General features: G+C 37.9%; 3 protein-coding genes across 5 annotated transcripts in view; 1 reads left to right on the top strand and 2 right to left on the bottom strand.

Moving 5' to 3' along the window:
* LOC148861759 (uncharacterized) overlaps positions 1-2,641 on the top strand; it is a 55,268-nt gene extending 52,627 nt beyond the window's left edge. For all 3 annotated transcript variants that reach the window (XM_088985500.1, XM_088985503.1, XM_088985501.1), the window contains 3 exons: positions 809-853; positions 1,621-1,809; positions 2,036-2,641. In XM_088985500.1, the coding sequence (XP_088841626.1) occupies positions 809-853; positions 1,621-1,809; positions 2,036-2,521 (720 nt within the window). In that variant the 3' untranslated portion in view covers positions 2,522-2,641. The remainder of the gene's footprint in view (positions 1-808; positions 854-1,620; positions 1,810-2,035) is intronic.
* Positions 2,642-3,143: 502 nt separating this feature from the next.
* Positions 3,144-6,203, bottom strand: LOC148861760 (uncharacterized). Its single transcript, XM_088983119.1, has 2 exons — positions 3,932-6,203; positions 3,144-3,768 (listed from the first exon to the last, which is right to left on the bottom strand). The coding sequence occupies exons 1-2, from the start codon at positions 6,050-6,052 to the stop codon at positions 3,343-3,345; spliced, it is 2,547 nt and encodes an 848-aa protein (XP_088839245.1). The 5' UTR covers positions 6,053-6,203; the 3' UTR covers positions 3,144-3,342.
* A 2,489-nt stretch (positions 6,204-8,692) lies between these two features.
* On the bottom strand, positions 8,693-11,814 carry LOC148861761 (uncharacterized). Its single transcript, XM_088982661.1, has 2 exons — positions 9,464-11,814; positions 8,693-9,279 (listed from the first exon to the last, which is right to left on the bottom strand). Exons 1-2 carry the CDS (start codon positions 11,510-11,512, stop codon positions 8,854-8,856), a joined length of 2,475 nt encoding a protein of 824 aa, XP_088838787.1. The 5' UTR covers positions 11,513-11,814; the 3' UTR covers positions 8,693-8,853.
* Positions 11,815-22,586: the final 10,772 nt, after the last annotated feature.

Raw genomic sequence — 22,586 nt, forward strand, 5'->3', positions numbered from 1 at the left:
CAATTTTCTAGTATTTTCAGTTTGCTTTGTTTCAGCCATTATGCTAACCTGAGAGGTCGGGTCGGTTTTGGTTTGGTCATGTGTAAACTGACCCAACCCAGCCATAGATATGCTAATATTTTATATTTTAAAGTTATTTTTTTTAATATGGGAAAACAGGAAAATTCCAATATTGCCTAGTTTAAAATATTTTATATTGTAAATTTATTTTTTTAAATTTAAATCTTTTGAACCGATCAACCCAAGTTGGCCGTTTTTCAATAATGGTGTCAGTTTCAGGTGACCAACTCCCCAACCTGACCAGGTTGGTTCGGTAGGCCAACCGAACTGAACTGACCTGTGAACACCCCTACATAAATATAATTCTAGCACATTTAATCATGAAGAACAGAGTTTTTAATGGTTGCAACTCACATTTGTCTTGCAAGAAGTTGAGTTGTCCTCAACTTGGTTGTGTCTTCTAGATTACATCCATTTGACTGGGTCAGCCAATTTGGTTTAGTTCTCCAACAGGACTGATACCCTTCATAGCCTGATATGTCACGTAAGTATTTCTATAGGTTTGGTGGTCAACTGGCTGGGCATCTTTAAGATTTCTACCCATGTTTAACTGCCCAAGTTTGATGCAGTTGGTGTGTGCGTCTATAAATTATAGTTATTTGTAAATTGCAAAAACAATAACAATAATGATGATGATGAATAAGTGGACTAGGTTAGATTTACAATACCTTGAGCAGTGAAAAGTATAATATTTCATTTTGATGCTGACATCTTTGAACTAACTTATGTTCTCCTTGAAATTGCTCAGGTCCCTTCTGGCATTCCCTCTAAAGAGAACCAATCTAAACTGGAGGTACGTTGCTGCTTTTCTTTTTTATTGGTAACAGTGAGAAACTTTTGTTGATTGTGGATAAAGAATAGTATTTACAAGATGTTAAAAATTCTGGTTATTGTTAGTGGTAGGCCGGTAGCTACTCAACCTCATATCTTTGTCCCAATAACATCTAAATAATAAACCCCAAATACAATTGCTCCCTGTTAACCCCTTGCCTAGCTAGAGAATCTGGCACACCATTTGATGAACTGGTGCCTGGTAGGGGTGTCAATTGGACTGGATTTGGTCCAATCCGATCCAGTCCAATATGAGTCCATTACAAATGGATGAAGTCCAATCCAATCCAATGGATATTTTGGACCATTTTGGACTGGTCCAATTCAATGCCTGGACCATCCAATCTGTTCAAATTTGTTTTAATTTAGATTAATTCCAATCCAAACCTGGTCTATTGACACCTATATTCTTATCTTCTATCAAAGGACCAGATATTGGCTCAATCCAACCCAATCCAATATAAATTATGGATGGACCAGGTCCAATCCGATCCAATAAATACTTTGGATCACTAAGTCTGGAGTCTCTGGGCTGGTCCAATTAAATGTGTCTTGTTGGTCTGTCCAATCTGTCCAAATTGATTTTGGTTTGGATGGGGTCCAATCCAAAACCGGTCCATTGACACCCCTACCACCAGGGCCACTGACCTCTCTATTGCCAGAGTGCTAATGCCCCATTATTTCGAAGTTCCAAAATAACTAATGCTAAAATATCGTATTTTATTGCAGCAAAAAGATGGCGAACTTGACAATGCCACATCATCTTCTGGACTGATTAGTTTTGAACTCTCAAACGGTCATCCCTATGGCCCACATGTTCCAACCTCAATAGATGATGATGATGATGATGATGAATATGTGGAATACACACTTGATAACTTGGCAGAGTTTCCGTGCAGTGTGGAAGATGAAGAAAGGGTGAGTTTTACAAGTTGAGTTAAGCATTTTGCCGTGCGAATGACTATCTTAGAAGATCTCCGAGTCCCAAATCAATACAATTAGATATTATCACCATAATCAATTATTTATTTAGTGATAACGGAGCTTCCATCTTTTTTTATCTTAATGCATGTATGCATGTCCGTGTTCACGCCCCTATAATTAATGAATTTCATTTCACTTGACTCGAATGCCCAACATGCAGATGATCATGGAAGCAGTGATAGAATCTTTGAAGGATTTGGAGGTCAGACAGCCTATTCCTACTGAAAAGGAACAAATACCCAATGTAAGCACCAGTTCACCTGAATGTTCACAAAAGGACAACATAGAAGCTTCTTCTACCTCAAAGAACTGCAGGCCCTTGAAGATGGACGAGAGTTCCACATCAGCTACAGACAGTCATGGTTCAGATTATGAACGACATGGACCTGATGCAAGTGTGTCTTCTTCAGGAACAAAATACAAGGCACCTCCATCTTCTATCAATATAGGAAGTATAGGGACTTCTGCCTGTAGAGAGACCTCTGCAAGTGTCCAGTGTCCATCAGAAGGTGACAGATCACAACAAGATGCAGCTGACATGTCAGATGGAACACGGGCCACCTTGACAGTGCAGAAGAATCCAAACAACCATATCATGGATGGGTTGATGCACCGTTGGGGTCTGAACTTCTTCAAAAGTAGTTGATGAAGAAATGTTGTAAAAATACTTGCTGTTGATATCGAAGCATAGAAAATAAGAGGGCTTGTAATGTTTTGAAATATGTTAGTGCAATGGCTGTGTTTCATTTGGTTGTTTCCAAGTTCATATCTTGACTATTTCTTTTTCTATTTTGCTTACCCAGTTGGACTGAGTTAGAGTCAGGCTTGAGGATTCGGTTTAATCAGGTTAAGCTTCAGTTGACCATTCCTTTGTCTGGTCACTTATCACATATTTGATGACGAGTTGGTAAACAACCATCTTCTGTTCTTCTATGAACTTTCGTTACTAGACTGTATCATCAGTTGTGAGGGAGACGATTTGATAATAAGCAATAATAACAATAACAATTCAGAGTCCAGACACTCTCTTTGGGCTTCGCACAATCTTGGTGGACACTAACAAATAGAAGCCCGTCTTCCTATTTCTCTTCATCCAAGTGAAAGGATAAACATAAGGGGTTAACCTTGGATTACTGTTCCTCGGCCTAGATGAAAACTTACATTTCTGCAACTGTGAAAGAGCAAATCTTTTAGACAGCAAATTGTACTTGTCCCTTTCCATGCCCCCAACCCAAAACTGGAAAAGGCACCCATACAAAGCTAGACTGCAGGCAAATTCATTCTTTATTCATCAACACTTTCGTATTTGAAAAAAAAAATGGAGATTAAGTACATACATATTGTTGGGTTTATGGATTCAGTTTTCTTTTTTTTTTTTCTTTTTGATCAATAACAAATCACTTTCATTAAGAAAAATAGAGATTAAGTACAAAGGAAAGGGGGAGATAAACTCTCTGTACCCAGTTTTTACACTGCAGCCAGCAATTCTAATGCAGTGTCAACAAGTGAATGGATTGTTGTATTATGTGGACTTAGGCCAACAGTCCCTGAGAAAATATTGAAGTTCTCAAGCTCTGATGTTGTCTCTATGACATTCTGAAGCTCCTCTTCCATTCCAAGTTGCTTGAAGATATGCATGTTTTCCTCACTGTCTCTAATCATCCAAATTGCCAGCTCAATTATAAACCTCCTTATTTGTGGAACTCTGATATGGGGATACTTGTAACTTAGCAGAATCTGCACAAGCTCCTGGGCTAAACTGCTCTTTCTGATGTTTGTTTGATCAAACACTCCATCTGCTTCTTCAGAAGTCATTAACCTGAAAATCTCTGCTGCAAGTCCAATCATTACTTCCTTTATTTTGTTGTTCTCTGATGCTATTGCCTTGAGCACCTATCAAGGATAAAGGTAGACAATTTAAGTATCTTAGGTTAAATTTTGATATTCAGATGAAAAACCCATTTTGCAGATTGAAACATGGAACTATCGTTATTATTATGTTCAATTTTGAAATGCAAGGAAAATAGGGTTTTAAACATAAAGTTAGAGAACTTACAGTGGGTGCAGAATCAGTGATCTCCTTCAAATGGAGTAAGCAATCTGGTTCTTGCCCAATATGGGCACATATGTTCTTCAAAATTCTTGCTGAATGTAGGCAAAATACAGGTTCCTCCAGTGCTAGAACAAACTTATTTATCACTCCCAGCTTCAATACCTGGTGACAGTTGCTCTTGCTCTGCAATGCCAGCATTGCAAGTGCTTCTCCAGCTGCAACCCTGACATGTTTCTGATTTTTTGCAGTTTCTTTCTTAGAGAAAATAGGCGTCTGTTGCTCGAAGAAAATATGGAGTAGCTCTTTAATAATTCCACCAGTGCTTCCAATCCTCTCTGCTGTTTCCTCTTCGAAGGCCAAACTAGTTACGATTTCAATTCCCAGTCTTCGCAGCTCAGGCTGCTTGCCACCGTACTGCAGAATATTTCTGATGTTGCTGACAGTGAAAACAATCTCAGAGATCTTCTGCCGAAGAACTTTTCCTGTGTTTCCTGTGGTACTTGCGAGCATCTTCACCACTTGCAGGGATAGTTTCACTGTCTTAACATGAAAATCAGGCACACTTTCATCCCTCAGCAACCTCTCTTCAACATGTGTGAACTCAATAACTTTCGACAGGAGGCCTCTTGTGCTCCCTATCTTCCCACAGTTATCATGATCTCGTGCAAGGCATTTTAGAATGCGAAGGCCCAAAAGATTGAAAGCTGAAAAATCATAAATTTTCTGGTCGCATATGACATTTTTCTGGCAAATTTCATCCACTTCACCATTGGAACTTCGACAAGTACAAAGCAGTGATGATATCGATTCCATAGCACCAGGAACTCCAGCAACTCGAAGGGAGTTTTGCTGCTTCTGTGCTAGTTCTGACAAGATATCTGCAGCACAGCGCCTGATTTCTTCTTCTTGAGGGTCCTTCCAGTTCAACATCTCAACCAATCTCTCAATCACTGATATAGATATGCCAATCTTTTGGAGTGTTTCTTTGGAAAAATCTTGATTGGTTGAGAACTTTTGAAGAATCCGAGCTCCAATGAGCTGCTCATCACAGGAATCAGAGGCCAAGAGCTCCATGGCAAAAGAAACCAGATCCATCTTCAAACCATCAAAGATGCTGCCATTAATGCATCTCGAATATGCATCATAAAAGAACCGTTTGATCGAAACCATGCCGGAATCTCCCAACCCACACTCATCATTTACCTGTTCTAATATCTTACAGTAGATGACCTTCCATTCCCAGTATGCCTTCTCCATCAAAAACAGCGAAGCTTCAGCCAGTGCCAACCCATAGAAAATATTTAGAGCAGATTTCTGGTTCCTCTTGTCAGGATCATCATTTAATTCTCCGAAGTCCTGCTGAATAAGTCTCACAAGGGACAGTATCACACAGGCAGTAGCCGATATAAGCTGAAGCCAATAGAGTAACTTACTAATGTTTCGTGACAGAAAAACCCATCCTGCATATGGAAGCAAGGGGACGTCTGATGTTGCCCATATCCGTGTTGGCATTTTCCTTCGAAGCCGATTGCTGGCTCTTTCTGTATCAGTGCTCTCTTTCACACGTCGATCATGGCTGCTGTGTGGCAGGCTTTTAGTAACTGGCCGGAAAACTGCTTTTGTGATTTGAACAATGAAATGGGAGCTGGATTTCAGCACCCTGAAACTATATATCCCAGCTTCTTCAATCCTCGACGTAGACTGGTGTTGCCATTTGAGCTCACGACTCCGGCTGAAAATTCTGGTCCCTTCAATTAAAAGTATGGTGGTGATGAACCAGAAGTCCGTGGTATCTAGTTTGATGGCGTAGCCGCCCAGAAGAACAACAGTTGCCCAGATGAAAGCCAGGGCTCCTACCCCACTGGCTGCTTTTTCAAGAGTCGCAAGCCAAAGAGCAAATAATATCAACTTCTTTTCAGGCGCATGACCTGCTGAGGAACCAGACATCTCTTGCCACCCAGTTGGAGTAGGAGCTTCCCCTTGAGGTTCGAAAATGGTGGAACCCAAGGAGAAGTTCCTAGTCTGCACCATGTTAGCCCCACCAGTTTGAACTGACTGTGGGTTCTCGCCCATGTTGCTTGATTTTGAGGAGCTCCTCAACTGCCCAACTGAAAGTGAGGTCATTTGGATTAAAGAGTAGCAAAGTTGAGATTGCTACTGTTTTGAAGCTCTGCAGCGGAGAGAATAGATAGAAGGATGCTAAAATACTGGAAATGGAGGATGATCAGCTTGGGTAGCACGACTACAATGTGGAAGAATGGGAAGAGAGCGACATTTCATCATTTATTTCTCAATCAGGGTGGAGTTTTGTTATTGTTGGTTTTTCTTGTTATCTTTTGTAACTTGAGCAAGGCTTTTCCTTGTTGTTGCTTGGGAGTTTCCTTCTTTGTCCTTTGTCTGTTAATTTAGAAAGTGGGATGTCTTGCTTTTTGAGAAGCATGGGTTAGTGGAAGGCCCATGATTGAGAAGCCTTCTTTACACCAAGCTCCCAATTCCAAGGCAAAACTATCCCCTTCTGGGTTTTGGTTGCCTTCCCTTTTTCTCATCATTCTCTTTTTCTTTTTCTTTATTTTTGAACAAAATTCATGTTTAAAATGATTATAATGCCCTAAATGATAAACGATGGATGTAGTGGTAGTTGTTATGTTGTGACTTTGAATTCTTTGTTTGTGGTAGAAGAGGGGTATGGACCCGATCCATTTGCATTATGTTATGTTGTTTTTAGGGGTTTTCTTTCTTATGCAATTTTTAGGCTTGCAAAAGAGGTAGAGAGAGAGCGAGAGCTCGAGTGTATTGGGGTTTGTACAATTTTTATAGGGAAATTTTTTAATTAATACACTGTACTTTAGGCCTAATGCCATTTTGGTCTCCCAACTTTAAAATGCATAATTAAGTATCCAAACTTTTAAAACATGATGATCTAGTACCCGCCTTTAATTAGTTGTTAACCAACGGTTAAGTGGCATTTGAAAAGGACACAAATGCCCTTCAAATGTTATTTAATTTTCTTTATCAACTATCTATACATTGACAAAAAATTAATAGTCCCAAATCTTTGTCTTTTCCATCCAAGAAAGTTTGGGTCACGTTTAAGTGGGCATTTTGGTGACCCCAACTTTCTTGAATAGAAGAGGCAATGATTTGAGACAGTTAATTTTTTGTCAATGTTTAGATGGTTGATAAAGAAAATTAGATGACACTGGAAGGACATTTGTACCTTTTTCAAATGTCACTTAACGACTGGTTAACAACTAGTTAACAGCAAGTACTGGATTGTCATGTTTTGAAAGTTTAGGCATTGAATTGTCGCATTTTAAAGTTCGGGGACCAATGTGACAATAGACCCAAAGCATAGAGTACTAATTGGGAATTTTCCCAATTTTATAATCTCCATTGTCGTTTTCTATATAATGGATTTCAGCTCCTCCTTTACGGGTAGATGTAAGTTATAAGTCAAACCACAAATATATGTGTACTATTCTTGAGTTTCTCTGTTTTGTGTTTTTCATGTTGATTTTTCTATTTTTGCCAATCGTATGCAGGTCTTGGGTTTATTATCCCCGGTAGTTTTGATTTAATTGGTGCATATGCTTATTTCTTTGAGATTTTTCCACAATTTGTTTAATTGAAGCAGTGGCCATTAAATTTAGCAGACATAAGCTTTCTTAAAGACACAAAGGTTTAAAAAATAGACAAAATGAGATACATGTACCCATATCCGTGTCCAGAATTTAAGAAAATGGAAAGCGGTATCCCCATTTCTCGTGTCTGTATTCATGTTTGGGTATCATTGATTATCACAAGTTGCTTCTTAATTAACACTTACTGCTTAACAACTTTCCATTCATGATCACTGCTTGGAATTTGGGATTGATATTTGACAACTTTTTTTTCTCCTTTTTACTCCTTGAAATTGATTTGAGTAGGAATCGGTTGTCCAAGTGTCCATGCTTATAAAATAATATTTTATAATTCATTAAATATTCCTTCAGTTTTTCAACCAGAATTGTCTACTTATCTTTTCATCTAAACCATCTATCACTCAAAACAGCTTCATTGATCAGTTCGTCATAAGCTCTTCCTCATCACCACCTTGCCCTTAAAGTTTTCATTGTTGTGTTTACAAGTAGCAAAACTTCTCTATACCGTGCAAGCAATGTTCAGACAAAACCTTCTTATATTTAAATTCCTAAGGATTCTCTAGATCTCTCTTTCTCCTTCCAGAACAGAACTCGTTTTCAAATGTCTTCCCATTGTCCTTATCAAAAACTAATTCCTCAATAAGGCTATTCTAGTTCTGGCAATCTGGAATCTTGGGGAAAGGTGGATTGGATACAGACCTAACCTCTGGCATTTTTAATACCTTCTTGCCACACCCCCACTCCAAAGTTGCAAATGCACTCATGAAGAGTTGATTTGCAGGAATTTTCACTCTTTATTCATTCAAGCATTGTTCTCTTTGAAGAAAGATATTGTTGTGCAAAACCTATAAATACAGATTTGTATGATACAAAAACGAAGTAAAAAGAGAGATAAAGAGAAGAAAGAAACAAAGTAACATAGAGTTGTGTGGTTCAGCTTATAGCCTACGTAAAAGAGAAAGCCGTTAAACTACATAACATGTCATATTCAGGTTGGACCCATAAGCTGAATATGCCTTAAGAATTTAAACAAAGAATTCACCACAAACCATTATGAAATTTTGCATAATAGGTCATGAAGTGGGTCGCAACCAAAGAATTCAAGGCACAAACACAACAGATATTGTCGAAAATATCTGCATTGAGAAAGAGGAATGGGATGGGTAGCAAATGCTAGCCAATATCTTGGGGTGCTTGGCACTTATTTACATAATAAAAGTATATCCATCATCAATCAAAAAAATCATTGAGAATACTACAACAAACTTAATCTATACCCAGTTTCTATACAGCAGCCAGCAACTCTAGTGCAGTATCAACAAGTGAGTGGATCGTCTTGCTGTGTCGGCTAATGCCAACAGTCCCTGAGAAAATATTGAAGTTCTCAATCTCTGCTGTTGTCTCTATGACATTCTCAAGCTCCTTTTCCAATCCAAGTTGCTTGAACATGCGAGTGCTTTCTTCTCTGTCTCTCATCATCCAAATTGCCAACTCAATGACAAACCTCCTCATTCGCGGAACTCTGATATGGGGATACTGGTAACATTGCAGAATCTGTACAAGCTCCTGCGCTAAATCGCTCTTTCTGATACTCGTTTGATCAAACACTGTATCTGCTTCTTGAGAATCCATGAATCTGAAAACCTCTGCTGCAAGTCCAATCATTACTTCCTGTATTTTTTTGTCTGATGACTGTATTGCCTTGAGAACCTGTAAGTAAGATAGATGGACAACTTAGGATATCTTATTTTGTATTCTGAATTCAGAGATGGCAAACCCATTTTACATGATAAAAAAATCATTGTTCTTCCATCAATATCAATGAATATGCATTTTCAATTTTGGAATGCAAGGAAAATTGGGTTTTAAATAATCAAAATGCCTTGGAACTTACAGTGGGTGCAGCAGCAGCGACTCCCTTCAAATGGAGAAAGCAACCTGGTTCACTGTAGGCACATAGGTTCCTCAAAATTCTTGCTGAATGTATGCAAAGTACCGGTTCCCCCAGTGCCAGAACAAGCTTATGTAGTACCCCCAATTTCAATATCCGATGACAGTTTCTCTTGCTCTCCAATGCCAGCATTGCGACCGCTTCTCCGGCTGCAACCCTTACATCCTTCTGTCTTTTTCCAGTAGGAATTTGTTGCTTGAAGAAGATATGTAGTAGTTCTTTAATGATTCCACCTGTGCTTCCAATCCTCTCTGTTGCATCCTCCTCAAAGGCCAAACTAGTTAATATTTCTATCCCCAACTTTTGCAGCTCTGACTGCTTCTCACCATACTGTAGAATGTCTCTGATGTTGCTAACTGTGAAAACAATCTCCGAGATCTCTCGCCGGAGAAGCTTTCCTGTGCTTCCTGTGGTAATTGCAAGCCTCTTCACCACTTGTAGGGAAAGCTTCACTGTCCTGATTTGAGAATCCGGTACATGCTCATCCCTCAGCCATCTCTCATCAACATGTGTGAACTCAATAATTTTTGATAGGAGACCTCTTGTGCTCCCTATCTTCCCACAGTTATCATGGTCTCGAGCAAGCTTCTTCAGAATACGAAGACCAAAGTGACTGAAGGCTGAAAACTCATAGTGTTCATGGTCCAAGACTACATGTCTCTGGCAGATTTCATCGGCTGCACCATTGGAACTCCGACCAGTGTAGAGCAGTGATGATATTGACTCCATAACACCAGGAATTCCAGCAACCCGGAGGGAATTTTGCTTTTGCCCTGCTAATTCTGACAATATCTCTGCTGCAGCTCGCCTGGTCTCTTCTTCCTGTGGATCCTTCCAGTTCAACATCTCCACCAGTCTCTCAATTACCGATATAGATATACCAATTTTTTGCAGTGTGTCTTTAGAAAACTCTGGGTTGGTTGAGAACTTTTGAAGAATCCTAGCTCCAATCAGCTGCTCATCAGAGGAACCAGAGGCTAAGAGCTCCATGGCAAAAGAAACCAGGTCCATTTTCAAGCCATCAAAGATGCTGCCATTAATACATTTCGAATAGGCATCATAGAAGAACCTTTTGATCGAAACCATGCCGGAATATCCTAAGCGACACTCCGTGCTCACCTCCTCTAAGATCTTACAGTAGATGACCTTCCACTCCCAGTAAGCTTTCTCCGTCAGAAACAACAGAGCTTCAGCCAACGCCAACCCATAGAAAATATTGAGAGCAGATTTCTGGTTCTTCTTGTCAGGGTCATTACTGAAGTCTCCATAATCCTGCTGAATAAGCCTTACAAGGGAGAGTGTCACGCAGGCTGTGGCCGATAAAAGCTGAAGCCAATAGAGCAACTTACCAATGTTTCGTGACAGAAAAACCCATCCTGCGTATGGAAGCAAAGGGACATCTGATGCTGCCCATATCCGGGTTGGCATTTTCTTTTGAAGCCGATGGCTGGGTCTTACTGTGTCTGTACCCTCCTTCACACGTCGATCATGGTTGCTCTGTGGCCGGAGTACAGTGACTGGCCGGAAAATTGCAGTCACGATTTGAACAAGGAAGTGAGAGCTGGATTTCAATGCCCTGAAACTATATATCCCAGCTTCTTCTATCCGCCATGTAGACTGGTGCTGCCATTCAAGCTCACGACTCCGGCTGAAAATTCTGGTGCCTTCGATCAGGAGTATTGTGGTGATGAACCAGAAGTCCATGGTGTCTATTTTAATGGCAAAACCGCCTAGAAGAACAACAGTTGCCCAGATGAAACCTAAGGCTCCTACACCGCTGGCCGCTTTTTCAAGAATCGCCAGACGAAGAGCAAACAATGTCAGCTTCTTCTCAGGGGCATGGCCTGCCGAGACGGAACTGGAATTCCGTTGCCATGCACTTGGGGTTGGAGATTCCTCGTGGGGTTCGAAAATGGTGGAGCTTGATGGGTAGTTTGCAATCTGCACCCGGATGGCTCCATCGCCTTGAATCGACTGTGGGCTCTGGTCCATGTTTCTGGGTTTTTCAGGAGTTCCTCAATGGTCGGATGTGAATCGGAATATCAATTCAACACCACCGGAAGTTGCAAGTACTGTGTTAAAGCTGCCTCAGATGATAGAAATACAAGAGAGGAGTAGTGTTGAGTTGAATCTCTGTAGTCATTAATTGCTGAAATAGGTGGCGGAATTCTGTTATTGGCTCATCTTCATTCAATCTGACCATATGGTTATGTAACTTGGGCATGTGGATTTCTTTGCTGTTGCTTGGGTGTATCTCTCTTTGTCCTTGTCGTTTAAGTTTTGCTGTAAAAAGCGTGGGATGTCTTTTTTTTTTTTTTTTTGAAATGTACGATAAATGCAAACCCCACCACCTGACTGAAAAAGCTTTCTTCTTTTATGCTTCATTCAACCAAGACCGAAAGCTCCACACTTGCTTCTGGGATCTGGGTTTTCCCTTTTGCACTTCTCTCTCTCTCTAGTTTTTCAATTTTCCTGAGTTAAACAAGCAAATAAACTAAAACCATGTTTGAAATTATTTAATTATTGCCTAGTTCACTGCTCATCTCCTGTTGAGCCTAGCGTGTTGAGGCTGATGGCAATTTGGACGCAATTCTTGTGTTTGGATTGCTATCTTTCCTCCAGAATTTCTCCCTGTATACAAGTATTGCTTGGTGATATGGCCTCCTTCCGACCATGGAGGTGACACGTGGCCTTAACCAAAAGCAATGTGTGGAGATTATGGACGTCAAAGAACAGGAAAGGGGAAGTTACAAGCTGACGAATCCGATCTTCCGATAAGGAATCACAATCCCCTTTCCGAGAATTAGGGTCCATTTGGTTTGCAGTTGGAATGGGAATCGGCATCTATATTTCCACATTTAATTCGGATAAAAATAAAAATGTAAAGTGGAATCAGCAATAATGAGATTTCATTTCCAAGAGAGAGAAGTAGGGAATGCCCATTCACTCAAATGGGAGAATCGATTTCTTTCAACCAAATAGTTAGAATCGAATACTCCATTCCAATTCCATACCTTTATTCCCCTGAACCGAATGGGCCCTAAATAGCCCTGATTCTCTACTTCTCTAGTATTGCTGATTCTGATAGCAACAGTTTAAAAAAACATGAAGAAATGAACAAATTTATTAATCATTGGCGATTGGATTATTAATTTGGAATATTTTGTTTTATTTTTATTTTTTTTTTCATGTCAATTTAGAGGGATCATATGATGACACCCACATGTACATCTCATACTTATCATTAAGAAATATTACCAATGCAGGGTTTGGAATCTGCTGTATCACACTGTGGGGCGCGGATGTTAACCCCAATCTGAAGTGCCCCAACAATACCAAGAACTCTAATGAAATGGACGGGTACAGGTAAGGTAAAACTAATGGATTTGTGTGTTTCTTTGATGGGTTTATTCTCTTTATATTCAGAACTCCTGCCCACGTGCACCCACAATACACTATCCCTATAAATTAGGAACATCTGTCCTGCATAATAGTATAAAGGAGGATGAGATATTCTTTGTGTGGCTGCGATATTGTGTAGGTAAACATGGGCAGAATTCTCAAGAGATCTGGAATCCGAAAATGACTTATCGTAACATCTCAGACTCGACGGACGAGCGTATCCTCTCCATCAAAGAGTCGTCGCCAGTAGTGTGCCGTTTGCTGCTCTCCAGTCTCCACCTTGCCCCTTAAGTCTCCACCATTGTACTTGGCTGTACCGTGCAAGCGATGGTCACACAAAACCAAACCTTCTTCTATTCAATTTTCTCTCTCGACATCTTGTGTAGCAAGATATCCGCCTAGGAATATCGGTTTTTGGCTCCGTATCGGAAGAAGCATATAAGAATAAGACCGGGGTCTACAAATTAAAAAAAAAAGACATCTGGTGGATTCATACGAATCCGTATTTTCAGAGATTTCTAATTTTGGAACTATTGGTTTTGGCCTTAGATCTTTTTTATTTTTTATTTTTTGACTTATTGATGGTTGTCGCGTTGTAATTAGACGTGGGCTATGAAGATTTGTCTCTTTATTAAACTGGAGTAAGGTTGTCAACAGGTCGGTTTTGAGTCGGAACCAGGTAGAATCGGTCTTGGAACCGATAAGAGAATTCATAGACCTGGAACTGACCCAGACCCTATAGGGTCTGTAATTCGGGACCTAGAACCAAATTGATCGGTTCTTGGGTTTGATATATATGCTAATAATACCCTTGCTAAAAATGCAATAAAACCCTGTAAAAACCTAAAATACAATGAAAACCCTGCTAAAAATTAAAATAAAAACTGCTAACAAGAAGACTGATAAAACAACAATAATAAATGTATTGATGTATACATATATACATATATATATAGTCGGGTCCAAACCGGTTTGGGACAAGGTGGACCTAGCTCTGACCCGATAGTAATCGAAAATTTTTTAAGAACCGAAACTGACCCATCAGGACAAGTTTTGAAATCAGAACCACTCAAGTCGGTCCAGTTCTATCGGATCTGACCCGACCCATTGACAGCCCTAAGCCGGAACTCAAATAGTTTGAATAAGCAAATTTTATTATATATTATTAATATGTAATATTTTTATATATTATTAAATAATAAAATGGGAAAATCTATGATATTGAAAATACATTATATTGCAAGATGTTTGACCAATCAAAGCCCTTCATGAATTTTGATAGATACCACTTCATTGGTCACTTCTTCAATAATACTAGTTGATTGGCTGTATTTTTTTATATATAATGTCCTAAGAACCCTAATAATATATTAAAAATGTTAATGTATATATATATATATATATATATATATATATATATATATCATTTTATTATATAATATTACCGGATTGGGTTCTAATTTAAACAGGTCTAATTGTAATTATTAAGATTTTATTAATCATATATTTTTATATGAAGTATCTATTAAGTTGAGAAAATTGAAAGGGATTTCAATTAATGTCCATGTCATCCCAAAAACTCTAACTTGGATGCTAACGTGTCTTGCGTATGTATACACCAGTTGCTTAACCCTCCCCTTGCGTGGTCTCTCTCTCCTTGTACACGTGTTAACCAATAATAATACTCCAAATACGCGTGATGAATAGAAAACTGACCAAATCTAATAATCCATGTTTATAAGCTAAGCTAATATATGTCACGGGTTACTTCCCTTAATGGACAACTTGGGTCCAAACTCCAAACTCTTTCTCCATTTGGTGTTTTACAATACTCACTGTGGAAGCAGTGTCTTCAAATAAAACTTTGCTAATTCGTATATAGACATCAGTGTTTTCAACCTCTCATTTGATCCATCTTGTCCGACTTGTGGTGGTCTGATCACAATATTAGTTTGAGTCCACTTCCAACTCACTATTTTATAAAAACCCATTACTTGGTCAATGACCCATATATCCAGGTGGTTCAATCCAATCCGATCTAATATGAATCCATTATAGATGGACCAGGTTCAATTTAATCCGATGAATACTTTGGGTCATTTTGGACTGACCCAAATCAATGCCTGGACTGTCCAATCTGTTCAAATTAGTTTTAATTTAGATTAGTTCCAATTCAAACCTGATCCATATTGACACTTGTATCCTTCTATCAATAGACAAGATATTAGTTAGTCCAATCCAACTCAATCTAATATAAATTCATTACAAATGAACTAGGTCCAATCCAATTCAATAAATACCTGAGATCATTAAGTTTAGATTGGTCCAATTTAATATATTTTATTAATTAGTTCATCTAACCCGTTCAAATTGATATTGGTTTGGACGGAGTCCAACCCAAAACCGATCCATTGACACCATTCGACGCAGATTGTGATATTTATTTGATATTTTCTTTTATAATTGTAATACTTGGTTTAAGGTGTTGATTGATCTGTTTTACACTAAGTATGTGGGTTGTAGCTGTTGGCTGGTAGGTAAGAGATGAATAGGATCCACACTTTTGGTATTCTCCTTGTTGACTTGATAAAGAGTTGGCATATACAGGGTCACCCTTTTTTTAAATTGACCAGATCAAAGAGGGAATGTAAAAAGTCTGTTCTAAAAGAGGAAACAAGAGAATACATAAGTCATAAGTGATAAGCCAGCCACTTATTTAATGAAGACCACATAAAAAATATATTAATAATGGGGACTGACCTCAGCTAGATCGTCCTTAATAATTTATTCACTAAAGGTCCATTTGGTTTGTTGCAATAGGGGTCTGCAATCAGAATCGAAATGGTCAATTCTGATTCTAATCATTTGGCTGAGAGGAATTGGAATCCAATTCCCATTCATTCTAGTAGAATGACATTCTTCCATTTAAGAAAATGGTCATTAGGGGCGTTCACATTAAATATCAAACCGACCAAACTGGGTTGACCCAACCCAAGTTGATCGGTTTTTCAAAACCACCGGTCAGTTTCGGTTTGTATGAGAAAATAAACCGACAACTAGTTTCGATTTCGATTTTCATACAAACCGACCAAATCAGCTCGACCCAAACCAAGTTGGTCGGTTTTTCAAAACCATCGGTCGATTTCGGTTTGTCTGAGAAAATAAACTGACAACTAGGTTCAGTTTCGATTTTCATACAAATCGACCAAACCGGCTCGACCCAAACCGAGTTGGTGGGTTTTTCAAAACCACCGGTCAGTTTCAGTTTGTATGAGAAAATAAACTGACAACTGGGTTCGTTTTCAAAGCGAAACCAAACCGACCAAACCAGCCCGACCCAACCCGAGTTGGTCGATTTTTCAAAACCACCGGTCGGTTTCGGTTTGTATGAGAAAATAAACCGACAACTAGGTTTGGTTTCAGTTTTCATACCAAACCAAACCGAACCGATCCTATATGTTTAAGTAATTATTAGTCAGTCCCTACCCTATATATTAAATGTTGATATATTTTATTTTTGTTCTGTTTGAACTTTGAAAAAAACAAAATTAGTTATTTATGATAAAAACTAAAAAGTAAAACCAATACAAATATAATACAATGGTATAATATTTAATTCATTTTTGTATAAATTTAAATATATATTGACAAAAAAATCAGTTTTGCATAAAAAACTAATCGATTTAAATATATATTTTGATTTTGCATAAAAACTAAAAATAAATAAACTTAAATATAAATAGATATTTAGAAATGGATATTTTAGTTTAAAATATATATAAAAACCAACTAAACTGATAAGCCGACCCTTCATATTTGGGTCTGTTTTGCTTCAGGGTCGGTCGGTTTCGATTTAGTCAATAAGTAAACCAACTAGGTCAGGTTGGCTGAATAAAATGACTCAAACTGACCCAACCCGACCCACGAACACCTCTAATGGCCATTTCTTTCCTATCCCTTGAGGATAATAATCCCATTCCAACCAATTCCAATTCCCATCTGAACTAAACAGGCTGGGGAATATACCAATGGTTCTAAATCCAAAGGGTTTCAATTCCAACTATGATTCTAATTAAGGCAATAAACCAAATGGACCCTAAAAACAATAAATCATTCGGTTCAACCACTTCAATTGTTAACACAGTCCCTTAGATTAGTTTGCAAAATCATTGGTCTAAGGATTATGATCCAATTTATTTGAATATTATCAATAAACTCCCTATAATTATTATGGACTATACAAGCCGCTTGTATATGTTGGTTATCTATTTATTTGATCTCATGTTTATGAAACGTTAACACTGGTGTGTTTACTTGTGATTGATTACATAACTTGCAATATACAGCAGTGCAATCAGTATATCTCAAGTGATTGGCCAAATTACTGATAGAAATATTCCAACGGGTTTTCATGCAGCAGTTCTTGGCTAAAGAAGGCTCCACATAGGGGTGTCCACAGTTCAGTTAACCGAATCATAGACATTATTTTCAAATCGAATCGGTCTTACCGGTTTTTCAATTTCTCTGAACCAACTTCGATTTTTTGGTTTTTATATTTATAATATATTATATAAATATATGTATAATATTATTTTATAAATAATAAATGATATATAATATATTATAAATATATATAATACATAATATATTTATATATAATATATAGATAATATGTGACATATATTTAAAATATATAATATACATATAAATATATATGTCAGTTGATTCGGTTAACTGCTGGTTTTTTTAAGGTTAACTAAAAACCGAACCGATCCTTCAGTTTTTCAAAAATACCAAAGTAAAATTGAATCAATCGGTTCGGTTTTTGGTTTTTCGAATTTTTTTGGACACCCATAACTCCACATAGAAAGTCTATAATTTGTGTTTGGTGAGAAATTGGAAAGCCCAAGTATGCTTTAATTCAACTAATAAATCAACTTTCCGGTGAAGCTAATTCTAATTTTAGTACCTTCCTTACAGTTTCTTAATCAACGCAATAACGATTCTCGCTAAACAAGATGGGCTCCACACAGAAAGCATAGAAGTTGTGTTCAGTGAAAAAACTCATAAAGCCCAAATATGTTTTAATTCAACTAAGAAATCAACTTTCTCGTAAAGCTAATTTCAATAACTTCTTTAAAGCGGCTCCATCAAAGTTGAGGCTCTCCCAAACAGGTTCAAAAAAGTTTTATGCAACATTTTAAAAAACGACGTGCAAATGGAATCGTTTTGGTCATTGGTTTTCAAGTCGATCGTCCAGTTCGAATGGGCGGTCCATTCTGATAAACAAATTAAAAAATTAAAAATAAAAAGTGGTCAAAAACTGTTGAACGGGTCGATGGTTCAACCACCCAAGTTAACAAGTTGTTGGCTTTTCCAATGGTTTTTGGCAAAAAACCGGGTTTGGGGTAAAACGGAACCAGTTGCCTGAACGGTTCTTGAGCCAAATGGTCTGACTGTCCAAGTCAACAGTGGTTCGAAAACCTTGATTTTATGGGCAAGCCTTTATTTTTGTTGAAATACAGCTAATTTGATTTTTAGGTGGGGTCCACCTTACATATCCAAAATCCGCAATTAAGAGGGTCAATAGACCGGTTTTGGGTTAGACCCCGTCCAAACGAAAATCAATTTGGATGGATTGGACACACCAACAAACATATTGAATTAGACCAGTCCAGACTTAATGGTCCAAAGTATTTATTGGATTAATTAGATTGGACCTGATCCATCCATGATGGATTTATATTGAATTGGATCAGATTGAAACAATGTCTAATCCATTGATAGAAGATAAGAATACATGTATCACTAGACCAGGTTTGAGTTAAAACCAATCTAAATTAAAACAGTCCATATATTAAATTAGACCAATCCAAAATGGTCTAAAATATTCATCAGAATGAATTTGGACCTGGTCTTCTATAATAGACTCATATTAGACCGGATCAGATTTAATCAAAAGTCCGGTCCATTCCCCCAAACGAGCACTTGTATATATATTAACATGTATGTTCATATTACAGATGTCGACATTGACTTCTGAGTCATTCACTCAGATCCCAAAAGTCTTCATATTTTGGGCCAAAATGAGAAATTTGTCCACACTATGTAGTAAGGTAAGACATTATAGATACGTGGCTAAAATTCTGGTAAGCGGGTGCTGTTCTGCTTGCACAATTCTGTTTTACAACTGACAATGCTTGATGCTTCCATGGCTGAACCTAAACCTAGGGGTGCTTAAAAAACCGAAAAAAAAATGAAAAATCAATAAAACCTAGGGGTGCTTAACCGATGGTATTGATTCGGTTTCGATTTAGGAAATTGTAAAAATTGATGGTACCTGTTTGATTTTAAAAAAGACCCACCAGACCATGAACACCCCTAACCGAATCAAAAGCAATAAAACCGTTTCTATGCTTTGATTTTTCATTTTTCCTTTCATATTTTGAAGCATTCCTTTTGCTAATGCAATGTGTGAGACCCGCTTGACAATGAAAATTAATTGCCATAAAAGAATGCACTTATGATTTTTCTATTTTTATCATTTTTGTGTTTGGTTTTGTGGGCGTTTTATAAGTCATTTATCAAATCGTCATTACATTATTGTCAAATCAGCATTTAGCCCACTATGATAATCTGTATACATTAATACTCACCAAAGTTGACTTTAATTTATGTGCACAAGAACGGTTGGGGGGAACTTCATTTAATAATTCCCCAATGGGCATACATTTATCCACTGTTCTGCCGATGTGATACTTAATGGCACCTATTTATCATAAAGGGTTGATATTATTATTCTTTTGGGTTTTGAAGACAAATCAAATACAAATATTTAATTAATAAACAGAAATTCTCCCAAATACATACTCTATCAGCGCCAGTTTCGTGGGAATGGCACCCCACTGCAGCTCCTCCCTCTTTTCTCCACGATTTGGTAAGCCAGTATGATTCATCAGATTGCTCTTCTTTTATTATCCAGCCAAGAGCAATTTGCATTACTTAGTGCCGCCTATGAAGTCAAATGACAAATTGTTGACTGATTCCATTGGCGTTTTTTTAAGAGCAACTGGTTTAATTTTGCAAGTGCCCATTTGAGAGGGTTTTCATATCTGACGGTGCAAGATATGACCAAGGTTCAAAATTTCAACACGTATTGAGTTGTATGAATTGATACATATCGTATCGATGGCCTCTCGATACATCCTTATAGAGAGTGTTTCAGAGTCTGACCCCATTCAAGGGGTAGATGGGCCTTAACCCAATCCCTCCAAATCAGTTTGAAAAAAATAATAAAAAAATAAAAAGCGACCCAAGATACAAGCTGATATGCCCCAATCGGCATTTCAGCCTGTATCGATATTTTGAACCTTGGCCAGGACTCACAAGGAAAGTTGTGAAGTTATATTTGGTGAAAAGCCCGGAAAGCCCAAAATCATTTACATTGAGCTGAGAAATGACTTTCCCTTGAAACTAGTTTTGGTAGCTTCTTCAAAGTGGCTTGGTCAATGCAACTTAGTTGAAGACCTCCCACATGGGAATTGGGATCTACTCCTCACAAAGACACATCTCACTGTGTATTGAAAACATCTCCCATACCCCACATGGGCCCTAAAATAAGAGCACATTTAGCAATGCAAGCGTCCTTCCAAGCACCCCCTAGGGAAGGATGCATCGCTAGGCCTCAATGTCAGCCTAAAAAGTAAATGTAACGGACCTTATGCAATCCTGATTAGTTATAATTACGAACTTCATGGAAAGTTCTTAGGAAATTTTGTAAATTCATTAACAATTTTTCCTCAGCTTTATCTCTCTCTAATTTTCTTTCAAACCAAACATAGCCTTCAAATATGCGAATTGGACCAGCAGATCACTACGTGGAATCAAAATGAATTCTCAATGTTTTTTAAGACACCCTAAGTTTACTTCAAATGGAGGATGCACAGGTGGTGACCTTAAAAGTTTATTAATTATTATCAAAAGGGAAAATAAATTATTAATTGATGGGATCTATTTAATTTGTTTGAAATTGCACAATGCCAATAGACAAATAAGTTGATATCTTCTGCCAACAAAACATGTTTCAACCCTCTATCAACTTGATCTAACACCGCACGTTTCACCATGAAATTAGAACACACAATAAAAATAGGACCCGTCATGAAGGAGATATGCAGTGTGAGATTATGTTAGTAGAGCCTTAGAGGGTTGAAACATGTTTTGTTTACAGGTGATCTGGACTCATAGATAGCCTTGTAGTCAACATTTTTATCTCTGAAAGACGGAAACTTGGGCCGAGAGGCTTCAAATGGATGCCACTTTCATGGGTTAATTAACACGTTTTGATCAGTTAATTAATTAAACAGCCTGTTTAATTAGGTTCAATCAAGATTTTATGCTTTAAAATATATATTATTTTCTACAATAAATTCAATAAGAAATTTAGAAAACTTAAAAGGTCTAGTCCTAAGTCCTAACGATGTTGCCTTCAGTTAAACCATGTAGTTCAGTTCAAATGGATCAGCCCGTGATGTTTTAAAAATCAATGATGATTTTAAAACCTTGCCCAATAGGCATCTAAAATGGCCCCTGTTTTTTTCATTCTGAGCGATTTATGGGGTAAAATTATCCACATGGCTACATTGAGTCCTTTCCTGGGGCTAAGGTTTGATGGGTTTGGCTCGAAATACAATGTCGTAATTTGATAAGTTAAACCAGTAAAAGGTTCGGCCGGGCTCAGATTGGTCCAACTCAATTTGCAGCCGCAGTGAATAATATATGGTCATTCCATAGGACTTGTCTCATGGATGGTCTGGATTGGAAATTCCCCCCGTCTGAGCCCAACACAAACTTAATTCTGAATTTCTGATCGGGTGTTTTGATTTTTAGGGACAAAGTATAAGAGGCGAAGTTCAGATTAGGTGGGCCAGGCTCTGGTTGGTCCAACTCAATTTGCATGGCCCGTCTAATGGATTGGCAAGCCCATATTATTCCTCCATGTGTACGAGTGATGACGATACAGTGGATCAAACACGAGGAAGGTTCTTCTAGTCAGAAAGGGCCCTTCAGGGTAGGGGTGTCAATTGGACTGGATTTGGTCGAATCCAATCCAGTACAATGTGAATCCATTATAAATGGACCAGGTCCAATCCAACCCAATGAATGTTTTGGACCAATTTAGATCGGTCCAATTTAATGTCTGGTCGGTTCAATCTATTCAAATTCATTTTGATTTAGATTGGTTTCAACCCAAACCCGGTCCAATCTATTCAAATTCATTTTGATTTAAATTGGTTTCAACCCAAACCTGGTCCATTGAGACATATTCTTATTTTATATCAATGGACCAGATATTGGCTTAATCCAACCCATTCCAATATAAATTTGTTACGAACGGATCAGGTCCACTCCAATCTAATAAATATTTTGGACCGGATTGGTTCAATAAAGCATCATTAGGTTGGTAAATGCCTATATATATATGGGACGGGTTTTTATCTTAGAGCAGAGACAAGTTTTGGGATTCTATAATCTGTACAGGTACGGGTAGGTGCGGTGTTAAGTTAATCTGATCATCCCCAACCCACATATTATTGGAAAGTATATAAAATTTATGTATTAGGTGTTGAATTTAATAATATTTTAAATTTTACGTGAATGATAT

The sequence above is a fragment of the Nelumbo lutea genome, chromosome 4 (assembly GCF_056320005.1).
Source record: "Nelumbo lutea isolate HS-2025 chromosome 4, American lotus-T2T, whole genome shotgun sequence".
Taxonomy (NCBI): domain Eukaryota; kingdom Viridiplantae; phylum Streptophyta; class Magnoliopsida; order Proteales; family Nelumbonaceae; genus Nelumbo; species Nelumbo lutea.